Here is a 21008-nt window from a genome sequence, read left to right as displayed (position 1 = left end):
TGCCACCATCTCACAGCTGAGTGACGTGGGTTGAGTGGTTGTGGAGCTGGATTAACTGTTTACACACCAAACAACCCTGTTACGGAGAAAAAAAACTTCACGAGAAACACTTCAGATTTCGGATAATGGATTGTGCATCTGTATTGGGTCAATGGGTCGAGGAGTGGCAGATGAAGTTTAATTTGGATAAATGCAAGGTATTGCACTTTTGTAAAACAAACATGGGCATTATATCATTAATGGTAGGGCTCTGGTAATGCTGTAGAACTTAATTCTTTGCAATTTGCATCACAGGTAGACAGAGTGGCAAAGAAGGTGTTAATACGCATTCCTTCATTGCTCAGACCATTGAGTATAGTAGTTGGGATGTTACATTGAGGTTGTATAGGGCATTGGTGAGGCCTTCTCTGGAGTACTGTGTGTAGTTCTGGTCACTCTGCTATAGGAAGGATATTAAATTGGAGAGAGTGTTCAGAAAAGATTTATCAGAGTGTTGCTGGGAATGAAGGGTTTCAATTATAAAAATAGGCTGGATACACGGACTTCTTTCATAGGAGTGCAGATAGTTGAGGGGTGACCTCAAAATTATGAGGGGCATACATAAGGCGAATAAGCAAACCTTTTCCTTAAAAGGTGGGAATGTTCAAAATTACAAGACATATCTTTAAAAATGAGAGGAGAGAGAGATTTAAAAAGATAACAAAGGGACAACTTTTGTTTTGAACAGACTGTGATTAGTGTATGGAACGAACTGCTAGAAGAAGCAGCGAATGCAGGTTCAGTTACATTGGTTAAAAAGTTATTTGGATAAGTACACGAATAGGAAAGGTTTGGAGGCATAATGGCCATATACAGGCAGGTGGACTGGTTTAGTTTGGGAACATGGTCAATGACTCTAATATGGACTAGTTGGTCTCTATGCTATATGACTGAGTCTGCTGCTTTTACTGGCAACTTTGTCTTCTTTTTGGATCTAATGTATTCATATTATAAGCTATGGTTGAGCCATTTCTCCTATTATTTTTGCATTAGGCAGGAATGGACCCTTCTGAAGGAGGGTAACTGGACCAGAAGCGTTAACTGATTTCTCTTCACAGATGCTGCCAGACCTGCTGAACTTTTATTTTTGTGCCACGAATGGATACTTGTTGCAAGTCATGCACATCTTTACATATGAACCACTGCTTACCCACAGTCAACCAGTTTAGTGATCTTGCTAAGTTATACCTCATACACTCAGTTCCCTATATTTAGATTAAACTCTTTCACTTTCCATCTTAAATGATGAATTCTATCATAATATGGTCACTCTTCCCCAAAGCACCACACAACAAGATTACTTACCCCTTTCTCGCTGTACAGTACCCAGCCCTCTAGTTTGTTCCTCGGCATATTGATATATTAAAAAAAAACATTTTTTTTTTCCTCCATCTCAGTCCCAAGATTTTTTCATACAATGGGAGGTTGAGTAAGTTGAGCTTGTACTCATTAGAGTTTGGAAGAAATGAAAAGCAACTTTATTGCAATTTAAGATTCTTCAGTGGCTTGATGGAGTTTATGTGGAGAGGTTGATTTGCTTTGTGGAATACAGTCTAGGACAATTTCAGAGTAAAGGGTCACCACCCAGAGAGGTGGCGGTGGGGGGGGGGGGGGGTGGATGTTGAAGGTGGAGATAATGAGGAAGAAAGTCGGGAAGAGGAAGAGGAATTTCTTGTCTCAGTGAGTAGTCATGAATTTCTTCCCGCAGAAGTATGCAGAGTCATGGTCTTTCAAAGTACTTTCACGACAGATATAAATTTTAAATCAGTAAAAGGAATCAAGGAGTACAGGGAATAGGCAGAAACGTTGTGTTGAGGATTATCAGATCTGCCAGTATGATGGAACAGTCTCAATGGGCCAGTGGCATACTACTGCTCATTTGTCTTAAAAGTTTTATTAATTGTGAAATATTTTCATTCTATAGGTGGACTGTAGAATTAACCCACTCTCCCACCACACATGAAAACAACAGTATTTAAAAGGAAAGGGGTTACTATCAGGCTGGGTTTTGTTTTCCCCCAAAAATAAAGTGCTGTATAAACAAGTCTGACTAACAAGGTAACAAACACAATGTACTGGTTAACATGAAGAGGAACTGAACTTCATTTCTGATAGTTACAAGTTATTACTGCTGGCTTGAGAATATCTTCGTCCAGATTCAGGTAACTGCTTTCATTTTGTTGAACCTTTTCAGTCAGGACAGGCAAGTTATATTTGCTAACTGTTTTGACATTCCTTTTCCCACTTTGTTTTAATTTCTTCCAGAACTTGGGACTATGATAGGTACAGCCATAATTCAGGCCTCTTATTTATTCAGCTCCTAATTTCTTCCTGCCAAAATCAGTCACCTCACAGGCATGAACAGTTACACTCCAGATTTTAGTTGATTTACAGAAGTTGGTGGGTAATGTTTAAACCCAAATCAACAAAACAAAAAATAAAATGTATTTTTTCAACATCCTACACCTTAACATGCAGCTTAAATGTTCAAAACACATTCTATAAACTGGGAATGGTACCAGTCATTAGTCAGTGTAAGTGTTTGACATGCTATACCTCCCCCAGAACTTGCCATTTCTTGTATGCCAGCAGTAAAATGGATTTTATTTAAGTTTACTCAAATTTAAAAACCTTGAAAATGTCAGCAAGGTTACTAGTTAATGTTTTTTATATTTACAAAGTACAATTTCTGTTCAATCTGAATTTTTACCTTTTGCAACTTGAAGATTGTATTAATGTACTTATCTCCACACAAAGTCCTGATCCCACTCGACGTTTACACAATAAACCACTGCAACCTATTTGGGCAATTCATATTTGTGCCCATATTGATGCATGGAGCAGACAAAGTTACCTTTGAGGCGGTGACTCAGGACTTGCTCCAGAATAGCTGCAAAGTTTGTAAATTCCGAACACGAGTCGTCAATGGTCTCAAAACAGGAGCGATCAATTAGAGTCTTGACAGAAAACCTGCAAAATCAAAACAATACAGGTAAAATACACATGAGGAGAAAGTGAGGACTGCAGATGCTGGAGATCAGAGCTGAAAATGTGTTGGTGGAAAAGTGCAGCAGGTCAGGCAGCATCCAAAGAGGAGAATAGACATTTCGGGCATGAGCCCTTCTTCAGGAATGAGGAAAATGTGTCAAGCAGGCTAAGATAAAAGGTAAGGAGGAGGGACTTGGGGGAGGGGCGTTGGAAATGCGATAGGTGGAAGGAGGTTAAGGCAAGGGTTATAAGGTGAGGGTGATAGGCTGGAGTGGGGGTGGGGGCAGAGAGGTCAGGAAGATAATTGCAGGTTAGGAAGGTGGTGCTGAGTTCGAGATGAGGCACTCTTCCTCCAGCCGTCGAGTTTCCACATCCGCCACAAATTCACCTGCACCTCCACACACATCATTTACTGCATCTGCTGCACCCGATGTGGCGCCCTCTATATTGAGGAGACAGGCCACCTACTTGCGGAACGTTTCAGAGAACACCTCTGGGACACCGCACCAACCAACCCAACCACCCCGTGGCTCAACACTTCAACTCCCCCTCCCACTCCTCCAAGGACATGCAGGTCCTTGGACTCCTCCATCGCCAGACCATAGAAACACGACGGCTGGAGGAAGAGCGCCTCATCTTCCGCCTAGGAACCCACGAACCACAAGGGATGAACTCCCGATTTCTCCAGTTTCCTCATTTCCCTTCCCCCCACCTTGTCTCAGTCCCAAACCTCAAACTCAGCACTACCTTCCTAACCTGCAATCTTCTTCCTGACCTCTCCGCCTCCCCCCACCCCACTCCGACCTATCACATTCCCAACGCCCCTCCCCCAAGTCCCTTCTCCCTACCTTTTATATTAGCCTGCTGGACACACTTTCCTCATTCTTGAAGAAGGGCTCATCCCAAAACGTCGATTCTCCTGTTCCTTGGATGCTGCCTGACCTGCTGCGCTTTTCCAGCGACACATTTTCAGCAAAATACACATCAGGTCAAGAATTTGAACACTCGAAAGCAGTAACTGTTATATAGCAGTTAAACTGATACTCAATTGACAGACATTTTATTAGGAACAACAAATTGAGTGGAATTTGATTAATTTGAATGTGGGACTGGCGCTTGTCACAATTAATATCACCTCTTACCTGGGTTCTAGATGAAGGTACAGGAAGTTTAAAAAGGTAAACTAATGTTTAGAGAGTCACAATTTCTGTCATAAAGTCATGCAGGAAGAAAACTGAAAAATGACAAGCAAAAACAGAGCCCAGAACTTATTTTCAGGAAAGAAAACATCCAACCACAATAGGAGATATCCCAAGCCTACGACCAAGTAAAGCTTTCTCATTGCTTAATTTGCAGGGTCAGAGTTTTTAATCCTGAATTCCATCAATGGGAATCAGTCATAACATTTCTGTGAAAGATTAACAGAATTTAAAAGGACTAAAATAAGGATCTCCCACAACCTGCGGATTACACTAATGTGATCTTGTTTGGGGGGGAAAAAAAAGAATAAGCATTTCCTTTGAAATGGTCATCGTTTGTGGCCATTACTTTAGAGAATGGCCGAATGTCCTCTTTCTATTTTTAGTAGATGGAATTATTTGTTCAATTCGTATATTGGAGGCCACATTCTGTGATTCCTGTTGCACTACAACCACTACAATTGTCCAACGCTGAACAATTTATCCAGGAGATTGTGTTTTAGGCAAACAATCCAGCTCAAAACTAAAAAAAGGTACTGGCAAATTCCTAAATCGCTCTAGGATCTTGCAATAGCTAATACTATGGAAAGGAAATTAGAGGTACTGGTGGTTATCAAGATAGGATGAATGGATTAGGACAGAAAAATAAGCAATAAGGTGTGAAAATTAGATAGTTTGAATAATATAACTGCTTTGGCAGAAAGACAACATAAATGTGAAGAGTTAAAGACACGACTAAAAAAAAAGGTATAAAATACTGCAGATGCTGAAAGTCTGAAATTAAACTATGAATGTGTGAAAGAGTCAGATCAGGCAACACCTGCGAAGATAGAAACTGCTAACATTTGACCTTTGTCAGAAATAGAAAAAAAAAAGGTTGGGAATGTAACAAGATTTAAGCAATTCCAGAAGCTTTTCTTAATGGAGGAGTGCCATTTTTCAAGTTCTCACTGAGGTTCAGCAAGACAGTTCAAGAGCCTGAAGGCAGTTAGATCAGCATGGGAGCAGGCAGAGGATTATAATGATCAATGGCCAGCTCGCAAACTGAATGGAGCAAAGTCTGCTTTTAGTCTCCTCTAAAAGTAGTCATCTCAGTAACAAAATAATGCCCCATTCGCAAGTTTAGCTTCCATAAAGGCAATTAGAAGTAATTTTTGGTAAATTGACCTTGCTCTTTTATTAAAATCACAAGATTGTCCAATCCCCATCGGGGAATGAGGAAAATTTCATAAGACTATAAGAAATAGAAATAGAAGCCTGCTTAGCTATTCAATAGGGTTGTGGCTGACCGGGTATACCTCACGTTCACTTTCCGGCCTTTTCCCTATAATCCTCAATTCCTGTACTGTTCAAGAAAGTATGTTTCTCAGACTTAAATATACACAAGGAGTCTGCCTTCACATCTGTGGCAAGGAGTTCCAAAGACTCAACCATCAGAAGAAATTCCTCATCTCAATCCTAACTTGGCACCCCTTTCATCGGATGGCAGCATTACTGACTGAGCCACAATTTGTTTCCCATCCCCAAGTTCCTGTGAACCTGGTGGTTTGCTGGACCATTTTAGGGGGTAATTAAGGTTCAGGCATATTGCCAGCTGGACTCACATGTAGGCCAGACTAGATAAGAGTCAAGATTAGAATGGTGTTGGAAAAGCACAGCGGGTCAGGCAGCATCCAAGGAGCAGGAACCCTTCATCCAGGAATCCTGATGAAGAGTTTCTGCCCGAAACATCTATTTTCCTGCTCCTTGAATGCTGCCTGACCTGCTGTGCTTTTCCAGCACCATTCTAATCTCCAGCACTCGCAGTCTTCACTTTTGCCCAGAGCAGATAAGGACAGCTGGTTTCCTGCTCTAAAAAAGGACTTCAAGATTATAAAACAGGAGCAGAATTCAGCCATTTAGTCCACCATTCAAAATAGTGGTTGATAGGTTTCTCAACCCCATTCTCCTGCCTTCTCCTCCCTTGATCCCCTAGCAAATCAAGAACCTGTGAGTGTATTCAAGATCGAGACAATGCTGCAGAGGGACTTGGGAGGTCAAATCAATAAGGTCCACAGATTCACCATCTCCTGGCTGAATAAATTTCTCCTCATCTCAGTTCTAAAGGGCCATCCCTTCACACTGGGATTGTGCCCTCAGGCCCAAGTCTCTCCTACTAGTGGGAACATATTCTCCCTGGCCGCTCTATCCAGGCCTCTCCGTATTTCAATCAGATCCCCTGCCCCCTCCCCTCATCATACTAAATTCCATCAACTATAAAGCCAGAGTCCTCAACGACCCATGTGGCAGCCCTTCATTCCCAGAGTCATTCCTGTACGCCTCCTCTGGATCCCCTCCCATGCCAGCACGTCCTTCCCTTTGATATCGGGCCCAAAATTACTCTCATTGTTCCAATGGAGTCTGACTGGAGCCTTATACAGCATCAGCAACAGATCTGAAGACAAAAAATGCTGGAAATTGCAGTGGGCCAGGCAGCGTCCGTGTGGAGAGAACAAGTTAACATTGAAGAATAGTGTAGACTCAGCGCTCTGACAAAGTCATCTAAACTCGGAACGTTAGCTTGATCTCTCTCTCCACAAATGCTGCCTGACCCACCGATTTCCAGCATTTTTGTTTTCAGTGCAGGTTCCAACATCTGAAGTAATTTACTTCTATCAGCAATACGTCCCTGTTCTTGTATTCTAGCAGTCTTGAAATGAATGCCAACATTGCAGTTCCTAACAGCAAACTAAACCAACATGCTAGCATTCAGAATTTTGAATTAAAAGACTGCCAAAGTCCCTTTGTGCTGCAGATTTCTCAAGTCTCACCCCATTTAGAAACCAGTCTCTCTCACAATCTGGCACATTATATTCCATTTACTATTTCTTTGCCTCTCTTGCTTTAGTGAACCAGATTTTTCAAAAAAACAACAACAAACCAATGATTGCTGCCATTGTTACCATTTCTGGAATTGGATTTAATGAGTAAAACAAAAATGAATACAATAAGAAATGCTCAGAGTATGGCTACAAAATATAACAACGGATGTGTCATATAACATTAGTGACTTCTATGGGCACAAACTGATTCAGCACTTTGCACTCTATGCTGATGCCATTCACTCTACAGGCACCACATCAAATCAGTGATTCCTTACTTGGCATACTTAACTAATACAACAGCATGCTAGACCAACCGCATGCTATATCAACTAAACTATTTGGCTAAACCGGTGGACTAAATACTGTAGGGACCTGAACAACATGGACTACAGCAAGAAATGGTGTGGAATTGAGCAAAGGCTTTGCTGGACCTCTTGTACAAAGTTAAAAATGCAACAACAACTAAGCTCAAATGTCAAGGATTCTTAGGTAGTGAGGAGTTGAATTTTAAAAAGGGATTTTATCATCCTAGCTGATATTATCAGTAAAATCAGATCCCAAACAGGATCCCACCTTGATAGATCACAATTTTAGTTGTTGGTTATTTTAACAAAATGGTCTCTTCCTAAAACAAAGATGCAGTGCTTCAAATTTTGCTTTAACAATAAAATGGAAGTTTAATACAAAAGAAATGACGACAAAACAGGATTATCCAATCAGTCTACCCACAATAATTGGGGGTTGGTTTTGCTCAGTGGGTTAGACAGTTGATTTGAAATACAGTGATGCCTACATGGGTTCAATTCCCACACCAGCTGCATTCACCATGGAAGACTCTCCTTCTCAACCTCTTCCCTCACCGGAGGCATGAACAGCCTCAGCTTAAACCACCACCAGTTGCTTCTAATAAGACTATGGTTGAGAATGTTTATAGGGTATAAGCAGACAGGGAAGGAGTTAAGTTCTGAGTTTTGTGAAACAATAGGTTCAGCTGAGGATGACTCAGATCAGATAAGAACTTAAGTTAACAATGGGGTGCTTGGGGACAAGAGTAACCAGGTTAACAAGGTGGAAAAGCATTCATTATGTACAGCCATTTAACAATACTGGAAGCATTCAGTATGCAAGGTCAGTTTAACAAGGTGAAAAGTATTCATAATGTGAAGCCAGTTAAGGTTATGAACATTCATTGCATAACAGATGGCTTAATCTTAACTACTGACACTTGCTGATTGTAGTGATCACCCAATCAATATGTATGCTACCTTATCTGGATGCTCCTCCTTGTAAAAGGACTATATAGTTCATCAAGAAACTGGTGTTCCACAGACGACCGAAAACTCATGTTTCCATGCATATGGGCAATTGTCCTCTCTCCCTCCAGGGCCCGGAATAAAAGATGAAGGAGGTAAAACTACATTGTCTGAGCATTTTGCTTCAGCTGAGGGGGAAAAAAAAACAGGATGACGTGACTCTGGATTAGTGGTGCTGGAAGAGCATAGCAGTTCAGGCAGCATCTGAGGAGCAGTAAAATCGACGTTTCGGGCAAAAGCCCTTCATCAGGAATCCTGATGCCCGAAACATCGATTTTACTGCTCCTCGGATGCTGCCTGAACTGCTGTGCTCTTCCAGCACCACTAATCCAGAATCTGGTTTCCAGCATCTGCAGTCATTGTTTTTACCTGAGATGACATGACTACCACCTTTTACTCAACATCAATTCAAAAGATTTAAACAGAAGTATAATCCCATTGATCCCACAACTCTCCTTCATAAATTGAAAAGGAAATAAAACAGACTTTGTAGTATGCCCAAAATGTTTATGATATAGTTCTCAAAACAGCACCCCTGGTACAGCACTCAAATCACAATTTATACAATACTTATACCAGTATCAGTACCCAATACCTCTGTAGGGTTAAGTCACTGGACTTCAACTTCTAGACTGGAACGGTGAAAGTTTCTTCTTGGAGCCAGCACAGTTTAAATAATTTGAATGTACTCCGCTAAATAGCCATTTTCAGGTTTTTAAACCGGACACTTCTGGACTGGGACTTTTTACACCAATGTAATCTAATTCACTAAATCTACAACTCCCTTCTCAGAATCACTGTTGGAAACCATCACCCTTTCCAAGATCTTCTCAGGAATAAAATACTCTACGTTAAATTTGAAATGAAAAATCTGTTATAAACCTTCAGTTTTTTTTAAAATTACAGATTCCAAAACTAACAAGCCTTTGAGGAAGGCCCCATTATTTACTAAGCTCACTCACAAACAAAAAAAACAAAAGTCCAAAAATGCCATTCGCTCCCTAGCCAGGCTTCAAAAAGTTTTTTTTAAAAGTCACCATGGTTAAAGACATACTCAAGTCACACAGAAGAATCTACCAATTACTAACTCAAAAACCAGACTGAAATTCACCCCAAATATCATTAAAAATTATACAAATAATAATTTCCTGCAGTATAAACTGTGGGATTAGTTTGTGAACAACCCTATTAACTCCAAATCCCACTTCATTAATATTCAGCTTTTTAGCCTATCAACTACCTTGGGCTGATTGGACACTGGCAATTCTCAACATGGAAGGCACCTACAGACTCCAGCTAATCACTTGCTCCAGAAAGGGCAATGTTAGATGTCAGGTATCAACATCTAAGGGCACACACACTGGCACTGGCCATGTGCATCTGAAGTCCACAGACATAGTGGCTAGCACCAAAGAATCCTCATGTCACATCTGTTCCATATATGGTATACTGCTACACTTCAAAATGCGGCACTTTAGGGCATCCCAGCAACTGTCATTGTAGTGCTGCAGCAAGGACATTGTGTGGTCAGAGACATGCACCCAGTTCATGGACAGGACCAGGCTGCAGCTCCAGGCTGTTTGCTTGCTGTCCTAGTACTCACTCATTTGAATGCTCACAGCATCCCTGCCTTAGGTTACCCGTAAACTGGAGATGCCAGGCTCAAAATACTGCCATAATGCAATGCTGTTTAGTACAGACATAATGCCAGGAAGACTGTCATGTTTGTCAGCAGTACACGATCTCACATGTGAGACAGTCAGGGGTCCCATACAGTAAGTCAAGAACAGCCTCTTGTACCTGTCCAGGAACTGGGACATCAGTTGCTCAGAGTAGTCAGAGTTAGGAGCCTCTCACCATAAAGGACAAGAAGCTAAATTTCAGGCAGTCTACCACCCACCTTCACTCTTTCTCCCACAGTTCTTAAAAGGACAATGCTGATAAAGACTGATTAAGGTTCAAGAATCTGCAAGAATTTCACTTTCAATGGACAGCTGAGTGTTAATGGATTTATTTGACCAGAAAGAAGTCTTCCTCATACAGCTGCAAAGCAGACATAGGACATGGCAAACAGAGTGACTAACTCATATCATTGTCACAGACAAACCGTACATATGCTCGTATTGCCCGTGATCCGCATGGTTTGTACAAACTAAGCGTATTGTTTCTTTCTTTCATGGCCATCTCACTGCGAGACACTATTGGGCACGACAAAGGACTCAGGACTATTTTCAGATCAGAGGAAGAGTATCATGGAGAAGCAATTAAGTATTTCCTACTGAAAAGACATCTTGTATTTTAATCAAGCATTCAGCCTTTGGGATTTCTCCCAATGGGTAACATAGCTCAGAACTACATTTTCACATCAGCCAGCGAACAACAAAACCACTTTCATAGAGTCAGTGATTCGGAGAGTTAAACATCTGGTAATTACAAATGGGAAAATCACATTTCAATACAAACAGCAAATTAAACAATTTTACACAAAATAGGCAGGTTTGTAGCCAGAGGAAAAATGTCAAGAGAGTTTACCTTATAAAATAACAGGGATTTAGATTCCCATGAGCCCACTTTCTCATTTCAACCATCCTAAATCTGCCAAATGAACAGGAAATAAGTGGGGCAGAAATTCACCCCTGAAGTCACCACTTAAGTCCTAGATGAGGGACACTGCAAAAGCTAATCTACTCAGAAGGGCAATAATAACCAACTTGCAGCTGCATTTTGAGCTAACAACACCAGCATCCAATCAATCAAAGAAAAGGGGGAAAAAATGAGTCACTTATATGCAGGGATTGGAGGAGTAATTACACATGACCAGATAAAGATGTTATTTGGAAAAGCCATAATTTTAAAATCTTAAAATATCAGTTTTCAAAAGTTGGTTTTCAGCACTTAATAATGGTAATATACTGCATGTGCATAAAAGTAGCAAGAAAATATACACAGTATTCATTGTTGTATTGGGGCTGCAATGAGGTGATGGGTTGAAAAATGGCTGGCTGATATTTTTTACTCATTTGTTGGAAAGACATGCCCAGAATCCAAATCAATGTCAACCTCTAGCACGCTCAAAGATTGTTCAATAGAGCTTGTTTGTGCTCTCAACTGAACATTTCTATAGCCATACTGCCTGCAATGGATTCAATCAATTTGTCAACAAGGGGGTTGAAGAATTTAAAAAAAAGGTCTTATTAGCATATATCAACCCCTCTGCTACCAGTTAGGATTGTCAGCAGTCTAGGATCTGCAGTCCTCACTTTCTCCTAGTCATCTAGGATTGCCGAATCATCTGCAGAAAGTAAAGATGGATTCCTTAGAAACACAGGAGGAACATCACAAACATGTGTCTAAAATAGTTATAAAAGGCTTTTTTGATTAGACCAAGACTGTGATGACAAGTCACCCCATGGTGAATTCTTCAGAAACATATGCAAGCAAAGTTAGCAATTGTACAATCAACTACCATGGTTGGTCTGGTCTCTAGCACCCACTGAATATATTTCTCAATAAAATCAAACACTGGACATATGTTATTAAACTGAGCTTTTAACCTGTACTTAGAGGGGTTCTGTGGCCAAGATTTTTCTATCCAGAGGTAGATAATGTTTGTTGAGTTGCTAAAAAGCATGTCATTTGTATCACGTATTATATGAGTCAACATATTTTGCTGTGACATTGATGTATTCTTTGGCTAGTGAACCTTGCTTTTTAGAACTAGGTCAACACTGAGGGTCATGTTTACTACATAATAGTGGTTGCATTCACCTCCCCCAGCCCCTCAACAACAAAAAAGTACTCAAGCATATCCGAGATTTTGATAAAAATAAAGAACACGGACCACACTTTAAGTTTCAGAATTAGACATGAAACATTTGTGGCTTCAAACTAATGATACAGTACACTATTCTTTTTAGACAATCTGAATTGCTGGTCAGCTGCTTTCAAAAAGGGGCAGAGACCTAAGAAATGCTTGTGGTCAAATAGCACCATCTCATTGGAATTCTGACAGCAGTAACCACAGAATCCCTACTGTGTAGAAGCAGGTTATTCAGCCCATGGAGTCCACACTGGCACTCAAAAAAAAAAAGAAAGAGTATCCCATCCAGATCAAGCCCCCTAGCCTATCTCTGTAACCCTGCATTGCCCATGGCCAATCCACCCAACCTGCAGATCGCTGGACTGTGGGAGGCAACCCATGCAGCCATGGGGAGAAGGTGCAAACTTCAGGTCACCAAGGGATGGAATCGAGTACAGGTCCCTAGCGCTGTGAGGCAGCAGTGCTAACCACTGAGTCACCATCCTGATGAAGGGCTTTTGCCCGAAACGTCAATTTCGCTGCTCGTTGGATGCTGCCTGAACTGCTGTGCTCTTCCAGCACCACTAATCCAGTATTTGGTTTTCAGCATCTGCAGTCATTGTTTTTACCATGCTGCCCTAACAGTCCAGTATCATTTATTGTTGTTGAAACCAGAACTGGACAAGTGAAATGGGAAGGAGGGGTGCAGAAAAGGGATAGTAAAACAGCCAGTGGAGTAATTAGTTTGGAGTGATTACAGATTCCAATATCATGCTAGCAATAAGTTAGCCCTTCTAGAGAATATGTCCAGTTTCCAAAGTAGTTTTAAAAACTATTCATGCAGACAAATAATGGCTTCAAATTAGTGGGGTAATTAAGCAATATGCAAAAGCACCAGAGAGAAAATCACTCAAATTAGGAATTAATTTAATTTGTCTGAAGGTAAGTGCACATCTGGATTTCTGCGAGTTGCTGAGAGCAAAACAATCAGGATTACATTTACCTCATTTTCTTTTGAACTGAACTGACTGAAAATGGCATTTGAACTTGAACCAATCAAACTCAATAAATCTACTTTTACAAAACATCCAACAATCCTGTATTGCATGGCAATTAGCTCACAACTGACTCTTCTTGTGGGAGAAGCTCAATTCAGTCAAGTTATAGAAATCAGATTCAAATATCAAAAAGTTATATCAAGAATGGTCTGAAAGAAAGCTAATAGATGCCAAAGTATTTGACAGCAATAAACACTAATGTAACTGAAAACATGTTACATTTGTTAATAGTAACAGCCATTTTTACACAAAAACTCACTTCACTTGCTTCTGGCCTCAGAGTGGACAATTAGTAACAACGTCTTTATATGGAGGTTCAACTGCAGTCAGTAACTCACACTGTTTTCACCGATAACTGGTCCAACTAAATTTTCAAGATAAAAGTTTCCACTATCTTTAATAATGAAATTGTCGCCACTTAAAAAGCCACCCCAATAAGCCAAATTTAAACCCAGCCCCAAATCATAACTATGGAAGCTTAAAAGCTCATCATCCATGTCCAGTAGGAAGCCAAGCTTAAAAATTTTTTTTGTATACAGTATTTTTCAATTCACACTCCTTGCCAACTTTGCTACAAATGCGAGTCTGTAATTACTGAGCCATCCAACATTCTCAAAATGACCACACATTTGGTATCATAGGTGGAATGTTCTGCTAAAATAAGAGAAAAACAAAAAAGTAGTAAACTTGACACATGCAACTGCGCAGTTTGGCATCCAACCTTCAGTAAGGCGATTTTAATTCTTCCTTCTTATGGAATACATACATGTAGGAATATTATAATTTTAAGTACTGAAAAGTAAGCCAGATAATTATATCTTTTGGTCTAAAAACAATATTAGCCCATTTTGGCCGATCATCTCTACTCTGCCATTCAGTAATGGTTGATAGGGCGGTACAGTTAGCACTGCAGCCTCACAGCACCCGGGACCCAGGTTCAATTCCAGCCTCAGGAGACTGAGGAGTCTGCACATTTTCCCAGTGTCTGCGTTGGTTTCCTCCGGGTGCTCTGGTTTCCTCCCACAATCCAAAGATGTGCAGGTCAGGTGAATTGGCCATGCTAAATTGCCCGTAGTGTTAGGTGCATTAGTTAGGGGTTAATGTAGGGTAGGGGAATGGGTCTGGGTGTGTTGCTCTTCAGAGGGTTGATGTGGACTGGTTGGGCCAAAGAGCCCGCTTGCATACTGTAGGGAATCTATTCCTATGTTACTTAATTCCATTCTTCTACCTTTTTCCCCCACAACCCTTGATCCCCCTACTAATCAAGAACATGTCTCAATCTTAAATACACTTAAGGATTTAGCCTCCACAGCCTTCTGCAGCATCAGGTTCCACACAATTCACCACCCTTTGGCTGAAGAAATTCCTCATGTCAATTCTAAAACAGTGTCTTTGCCCTCAAGATTCTCATCTCTCCTACTAGTGGAAATATCTTCTCCACATACAGAATACAGAGAGGCTTAGATATAATGTAAGTTTCAATCAGATCCATCTCCCACCCATCCTTCTAAATTTCATCGAATAAAGACTAAGAGTCCTCAACTGCTCCTCAAACAACAAGTTCTTCATCCCAGGGATGATTCTTGTAAACCTCCTCTGGACCACCTTCAACAAGTATATCATTCCTTAAAACACAAGGCCCAAACTGTTCACAATATTCCAAATGTGGTCTGACTAGAGTCTTATACAGCCTCAGCAGTACATCTCTGCTCTTTTATTCTTGAAGTGAATGCTAACATTGCATTTGTCTTCCTAACTGTCAGTTGAACCTGCATGCCAACCTTAAGAGAATCATGAATTAGGACTCCCAAGTCCTTGAATTCTGATTCCAGCATGATTCAGGTAGAGCCTATCCCATCAGAACAGCTCCCTCCTCCCTTAGTATGGATGTCAATGACCCCAATTCAAATTCATTTGTCTCAGGTCAATCTTTGAGCCATGCATTTGCTGATTTAATCTTGTCAAATCTCTCAATTTGCTCATGACTCAAATAGTAATCCAGAGATTACCTTTTCAGTTCTGCTTTATAATTTAACACCTTGCTAAATTATTCCATTAACAGGGCCTCATTCCAACAATATTATTGGTACATGGACCACGAGAACTGGATCTTTCCCTTCCCACTCTAAGTCCTTCTGCAGTCCAGCTGAGATATCCTGAACCCAGGCACCAGGCGGACAACAGGAGTCTTCAGGACTTTCAATCCTGGCCACACAGAAATGTCTGTTCCCTTGACCATACTATCTGGGATTTCTTTCCACACTCCCTACACCTCCACAAAGACTCCCTGTATTATGGTGCTATGATCAGTTTCGCATCCCCCAAGAAAGCAAGAACCTCAATCCTGTTAGACAAGGTCAACAGTGAGGCAGCACTACCTCCTGGATCCTTTTACCTGCCTCTCTCATTGTCACACCCTCCTATCCCCTGAATTGGTCAGTTGTCAGGGCCACATCACCTGACTAATGCACTTAACACTGGGCAATTTAGCATGGCCAATTCACCTGACTTGCACATCTTTGGACTGTGGGAGGAAACCAGAGCACCCAGAGGAGACCCACGCAGTCACTGGGAGAACGTGCAAACTCCACACACTCAGTCACCCAAGGCTGAAATCGAACCTGGATCGTTGGTGCTGAGGCAGCAGTGCTAACCACCGTGCTGCCCTTGTTTACTTAGTTCTTAATTTGATTTCTTTTAATTTCCTACTGGTCTTTTACTTTGTAATCTGTAAATATTCCCCTTATCTGAAAGGCTCCAATAATTAGTCAAATTAGTAGCTGGTTAGCTTTGCACATGAATTTGGTGGAAGATCCTTCTGTGTTGGATTTTTCACAAGATGTTTACTCATATCTAATGAAATCCAAGCTTCATAAGTCACTTGGCTTTGATCATTTTAAAATTGTGGACTTTGCTGAACCTCATCTTCATGGTAATGGACGTGCAGGAGCTGGTTCTTCAGTTTGAGAAAAGACTGGTTAAAATCAGTCACATACACAGTCAGACTGTTCTTCAGAGTTGTAGCTATTCAGGAACTAGAATCAATGAACGTAGTCACAGTTGACCATTTGATATTGGAAATATGTTTTTTTAATGTCTGAATGTCATGCATTTTCATAAATTCTGCAAAATACTCTACAGTCAGATGTACAGCACAAAAACAGACCCTTCGGTCCAAATCGTCCATGCTGACCAGATATCCTAGCTGGAAAAGCGCAGCAGGTCAGGCAGCATCCAAAGAGCAGGAGAATCGACGTTTCAGGCATGAGCCCTTCGGAAGAGAGCTTTTTCAAGGAAGGCATCCTTGTAAGAGGATTCGCAGTAGGTTAAAATCTTCTAGTCGAAAGTGAGGACTGCAGATGCTGGAGATCAGAGCTGAAAATGTGTTGCTGGAAAAGCGCAGCAGGTCAGGCAGCATCCAAGGAGCAGGAGAATCGACGTTTCGGGCATGAGCCCTTCCGACCAGCTATTCTAACCTAATTAGCCAGCATTTGGCCCATATCCTTCTAAATCCTTCGTATTTATATACCTATCCAGACATCTTTTGAGTGTTGCTATTTTATCAGCCTCCACCACGTCCCTTCACAGCTCATTCTTTCACACGCACCACCCTTTTGTGAAAAGGTTGCCCCTTACCTAAAAGGTTTGTCCTCTAGTTCTGGACTCCCCCACCCTAGGGAAAAGATCTTGTCTATTTATCCTATCCATGCCCCTCATGATTTTATAAACCTCCGAGGTCACCCCTCTGCCTCCAAAGCTCCAGGGAAAAACAGCCCCAGCCTATTCAGCCTATCCCTATAGCTCAAATCCTCCAACCCTTACAACATCCATGTTAATCTTTTCTGAACCCTTTCAAGTTTCATAACAGACCAGAATTGCACACAATATTCCAAAATTTTCCCAACCAACGTCCCATACAGCCGCAACATGACCTCCTAACTCTACTCAATGCTTTGACCAATAAAATGGAAAGCATACTAAACTTCACTCAAGAAACAGTTCTTCAATAGTGAGGTGGAGGGAACTTGCTTCAGAACTTGGCAGGTGAGTTGGTTGGCCCAAGTGACTTTTCCAGTGACTTGATTTATTGTTCTAAAACCTGGAGATCAATACTACAAAGTGAATCAGCCGTGATGTGGAGTGCCAGTGTTGGACTTGGTTGGACATGGTCAAAGACCACATGACAGCAGGCTATAGTTCAACAGGTTTATTTGAAAACCACAGGCTGTTGGAGCCTCACTAGCACCTGGAGGAGGAGAGAGGCTCCAAAAGCCTGTGTGTTTTAAAATAAACCTGTTGGAATATAACCTGGTGTCTTTGCAACTTTTGACCATGAATCAGAGTGAAAGATAGCAGCCTTCACAAAGCCCATTCTGCTAAGTGAAAAGAAATCACAATTTAAATACCAACAACTAAGCATTTATCAAGATCTCCCAGACTTCAGAACAACAGCTCAAATCACCATAAGAGGCTCATCATTTAGGTGACAAAGGAATGCTATAATATAGTCATGCTCACCACATTAAAATTAAATCAGCAAAATCCATTTGAAAATGAATTTGTGCTGATCGATCCTTGACAAGCCAAACTCGACTCTTGTATTATTCAACTGCCTGCTTACATGCCTCACACTTAATTCAAGCTTAAAATAAATGTTCTCTCTCCTATTATAATTTTTCTCAAGTAAATGTTCCACATTTGTCTGTGCAATAGAGGCATAGTAAATCTCCCGATGGCTCATTTTCAACTACAGCAAGTCGTACGAACTTACAACTACTATTTGCATAATCAATTTTTAAAAATGAAAAAAGGATAGCACAACCAATTTCATAGATTACCTTCATTCAGAACTAATTATACACAGATTATATCATTTCCCAAAACTTAAATCACAAATTCTCAATTTAAAAAAAAATTCATAGTCATTAAATCTTCGCAGGAATTATACATCAGTTGCATCATCCAGACATATATTCAAACAGCCAATTTTTTAAAATCCAAAATTACTCTAAAAAGACACCCCAAAATGATATCAATGCTTTCAGTAAAATTGTTAGTTATAATTTATTAATTACAAACATAACTTACTCCACTGTTGTGAACCACTCATCTTATTTCCATTCTAATTACGTGGGATTTGTATCAACATTCTGGGAATTACTTTGTGATTCAGTTTGTTTATCCTGCAAAAATAGCAAATCTTGCTTATAATTATTCCAAACATTACAGTAATTACATGCATTCCAGATCACATTGAATAGTGCGACTAGATTATTAGTACATAGCTTTTTCAACAATCCTAGTGCTCAGTACAAATCTAAATGAATGTGTGATACTTACAGGTCATCTCAGCTGTTTTTACTCAATGGGTTCAAAGAAATTACTGAATCTGTTACTTGTATTGACTGGCCTCAGCTATAATAACTTACATTAAAGCAAGTGTAATTTGTACATAAAGGGGAACTCCCAAAGAATATATTAATTCTGCACAAAAACACCTTACCCACAATTGCTGAACAAACTGATATTATTTTCAGCAGATTTTTAAAGAATGCAGGAGTAATGGAAAATAATTTAAGGAGGAGTTACTGGAAAATGGGAGATCAGAGTCCCCCATAACTTGCCATTCAATACGATCATGGTTTATTCTATAGCTCAAAGCCATGTTCTGCTTTATCTGACATCTAAACATTTATCTAATCTCTTTCTTTCTCGAACACAGCAGCTTTCTCTGGTAGCAAATTCCACAAACTGACCATCTTCTGGGTGAAGAAATCTTTCTCAGCTCAATCCTAAATGCGGCCTACCCACTACCCTGAGTCTGTGATCCCTGGTTCTAGAATCCCCAATCATAGGAAACATCCTGCCTGCATCTGGTCTATGACATATGCTCCAAATAGATCCATTCTCACCTTTCTAAACTCAAGTAAATACAAACCCAGTTGAAATAATCTCCTCATATGACTATCCTGTCATTCCTGAAACCAGTTTAGTGAACCCAGGCTGCAATCCCACTGTGGTAAGTATGCCTTCGCTTAGGTAGGGAGATCAAAACTACACAATACTCAAGGTGCAGTCTCACCAAGGACCTGTACAACTGCAATAAGACATCCCTATTTCTGAACTCAAATCCTCTTCAGTGATAGCCAATGTACCATTTGCCTTCCTAATGGCTTGCTACATCTGCCAGCCTACTTTCACCGATTGTTGTACAAGGACTCCCAATCCAATTGTATGTCCCAACATATCACCATTCAAATAATAGATGTCCCTCTTAGTCTGTCATAATCAAATTAATCATGAAGCACATACACTGCAAGCGAACATCTTAAAGCTAACTTCAATAAAGTCCTCATGATAAATTCAGTGCAGTGCTATACACAAAAACGTGTCAGATGTCGCACTGAGGTGATGTTGCTGAGCTATAGGAAAGCACAGCCAATGGCGAGGGGACACAGGAACAGACAAAGCTGTCAGCGGCTATTAAAATCAAAGCTACCAGTTAAAAACAAGTTTTTAAAAAGGCAACTTCTTTTCCCCGATCAGTTCCTGTTCAAATGATGAAGGACATGAAGCAAAACTAAAATGCTTTTCCGTACACAAAAGACAAATCTGTTCCTATTTCACAATTCTGCAAGTAAAAAAAGGTACAAATCACAACACTTAAATTCATTGCTGGGAAGAGACTGTTTCAAAGTATGTTCTGATCTAAATCTCTGAAGAGCAGAAAAACACACATGCTGGAAGCTTTGAAGGTACTCTGAACTCCAAACAAGCTTATATGCTTAATGATAGGGACCAAGGCAATAGAGAGTCCATTGATTAATACAAAACAGCACTAACACAGCTTGCAGAACCTTGAAATTGGACAATTAGAAAAGGAAGCTAATTAAAATACAACTATTTTAAGCACAAGAAACCTACCATGACAGTGCTAACAAAACAAGACTCTTGAAGCAGGTTATAAATATGTTCAGAAGGTCAGAGCTTGTAGAAGCAACAGCGATAGCATGCACATGGGAGAACAGGTGAGTGTCCCTACAATATGGAGGGCTTGGCCACGGAGTTGAAAAGCTGCCTGCATCTTTCAAGTACAATGTACAGAAGAGCAATAACAATCCATAGATGAGCCAACAGGGAAAAAAAAAACCAAGGGTGACAGTCAAGTTGTAAATATTGTAGAGGTCATCACAAAGGAAAACGTATCCAAAATGGAAAAAAGTGGTTTAACTGCATAGAGCTAAATTATTTTGTACGCCGTATTTAGCTAGGAAGCAGATATTCAAGCCTATAAAGATGTCAGATAGTGATTCAAACAAAATCAAGTGTGGTTACTGGAGATATGTCAGACAAAGATTTCTTCCTAGGTTGGCAGAGTGTTAAAGGAGGAAAGTGGTTTTTAAACTATTGCGATGAAGAATGTACAAAATTAATCTCAGGTGCCAGATGGACACGAGGTGCTTCCTGCAACGTTATGAACTTCACAGACCTGTGTGAAGTTAAATCAGATACCAATCCAAAAGTGAAAAGCTTGAATACAAAGCTTAAGTTCTGGAACAATGCTCACAGAGAAGTCAAATAAATTTAAAGAGACCAATGTTATAGCAAGATCATAACATACAAGAACAGAATTAGGCCATTCAGTCCATTGAGTCTGCTCCACCATTCAATCATGGTTTATATGTTTCCCAATCTCCTGTCTTCTCCTGGTCACCCTTAAATCACCTTACTAATCAAGAACCTCTGTC

The 21008-nt window shown here is 40.4% G+C and overlaps 1 protein-coding gene across 5 annotated transcripts in view; it reads right to left on the bottom strand.

Moving 5' to 3' along the window:
- The window catches only part of rundc3b (RUN domain containing 3b), a 113533-nt gene that overhangs the window by 78227 nt on the left and 14298 nt on the right, over positions 1-21008 (bottom strand). For 3 of the 5 annotated variants that reach the window (XM_072575847.1, XM_072575846.1, XM_072575849.1), the window contains exon 2: positions 2894-3009. The exons of 1 other annotated variant lie outside the window; for it this stretch is intronic. In XM_072575847.1, coding sequence (XP_072431948.1) covers positions 2894-3009 — 116 coding nt within the window. Of the gene's footprint in view, positions 1-2893; positions 3010-3875; positions 3895-21008 lie in introns of those variants that run through there. One more of the 5 variants, XM_072575848.1, reaches the window with a different exon arrangement.

The sequence above is a fragment of the Chiloscyllium punctatum genome, chromosome 8, assembly GCF_047496795.1.
Source record: "Chiloscyllium punctatum isolate Juve2018m chromosome 8, sChiPun1.3, whole genome shotgun sequence".
Classification (NCBI taxonomy): Eukaryota; Metazoa; Chordata; class Chondrichthyes; order Orectolobiformes; family Hemiscylliidae; genus Chiloscyllium; species Chiloscyllium punctatum.
Note: the sequence above shows the minus strand (reverse complement) of the source record. Positions and strands in the feature narration are given on the sequence as shown.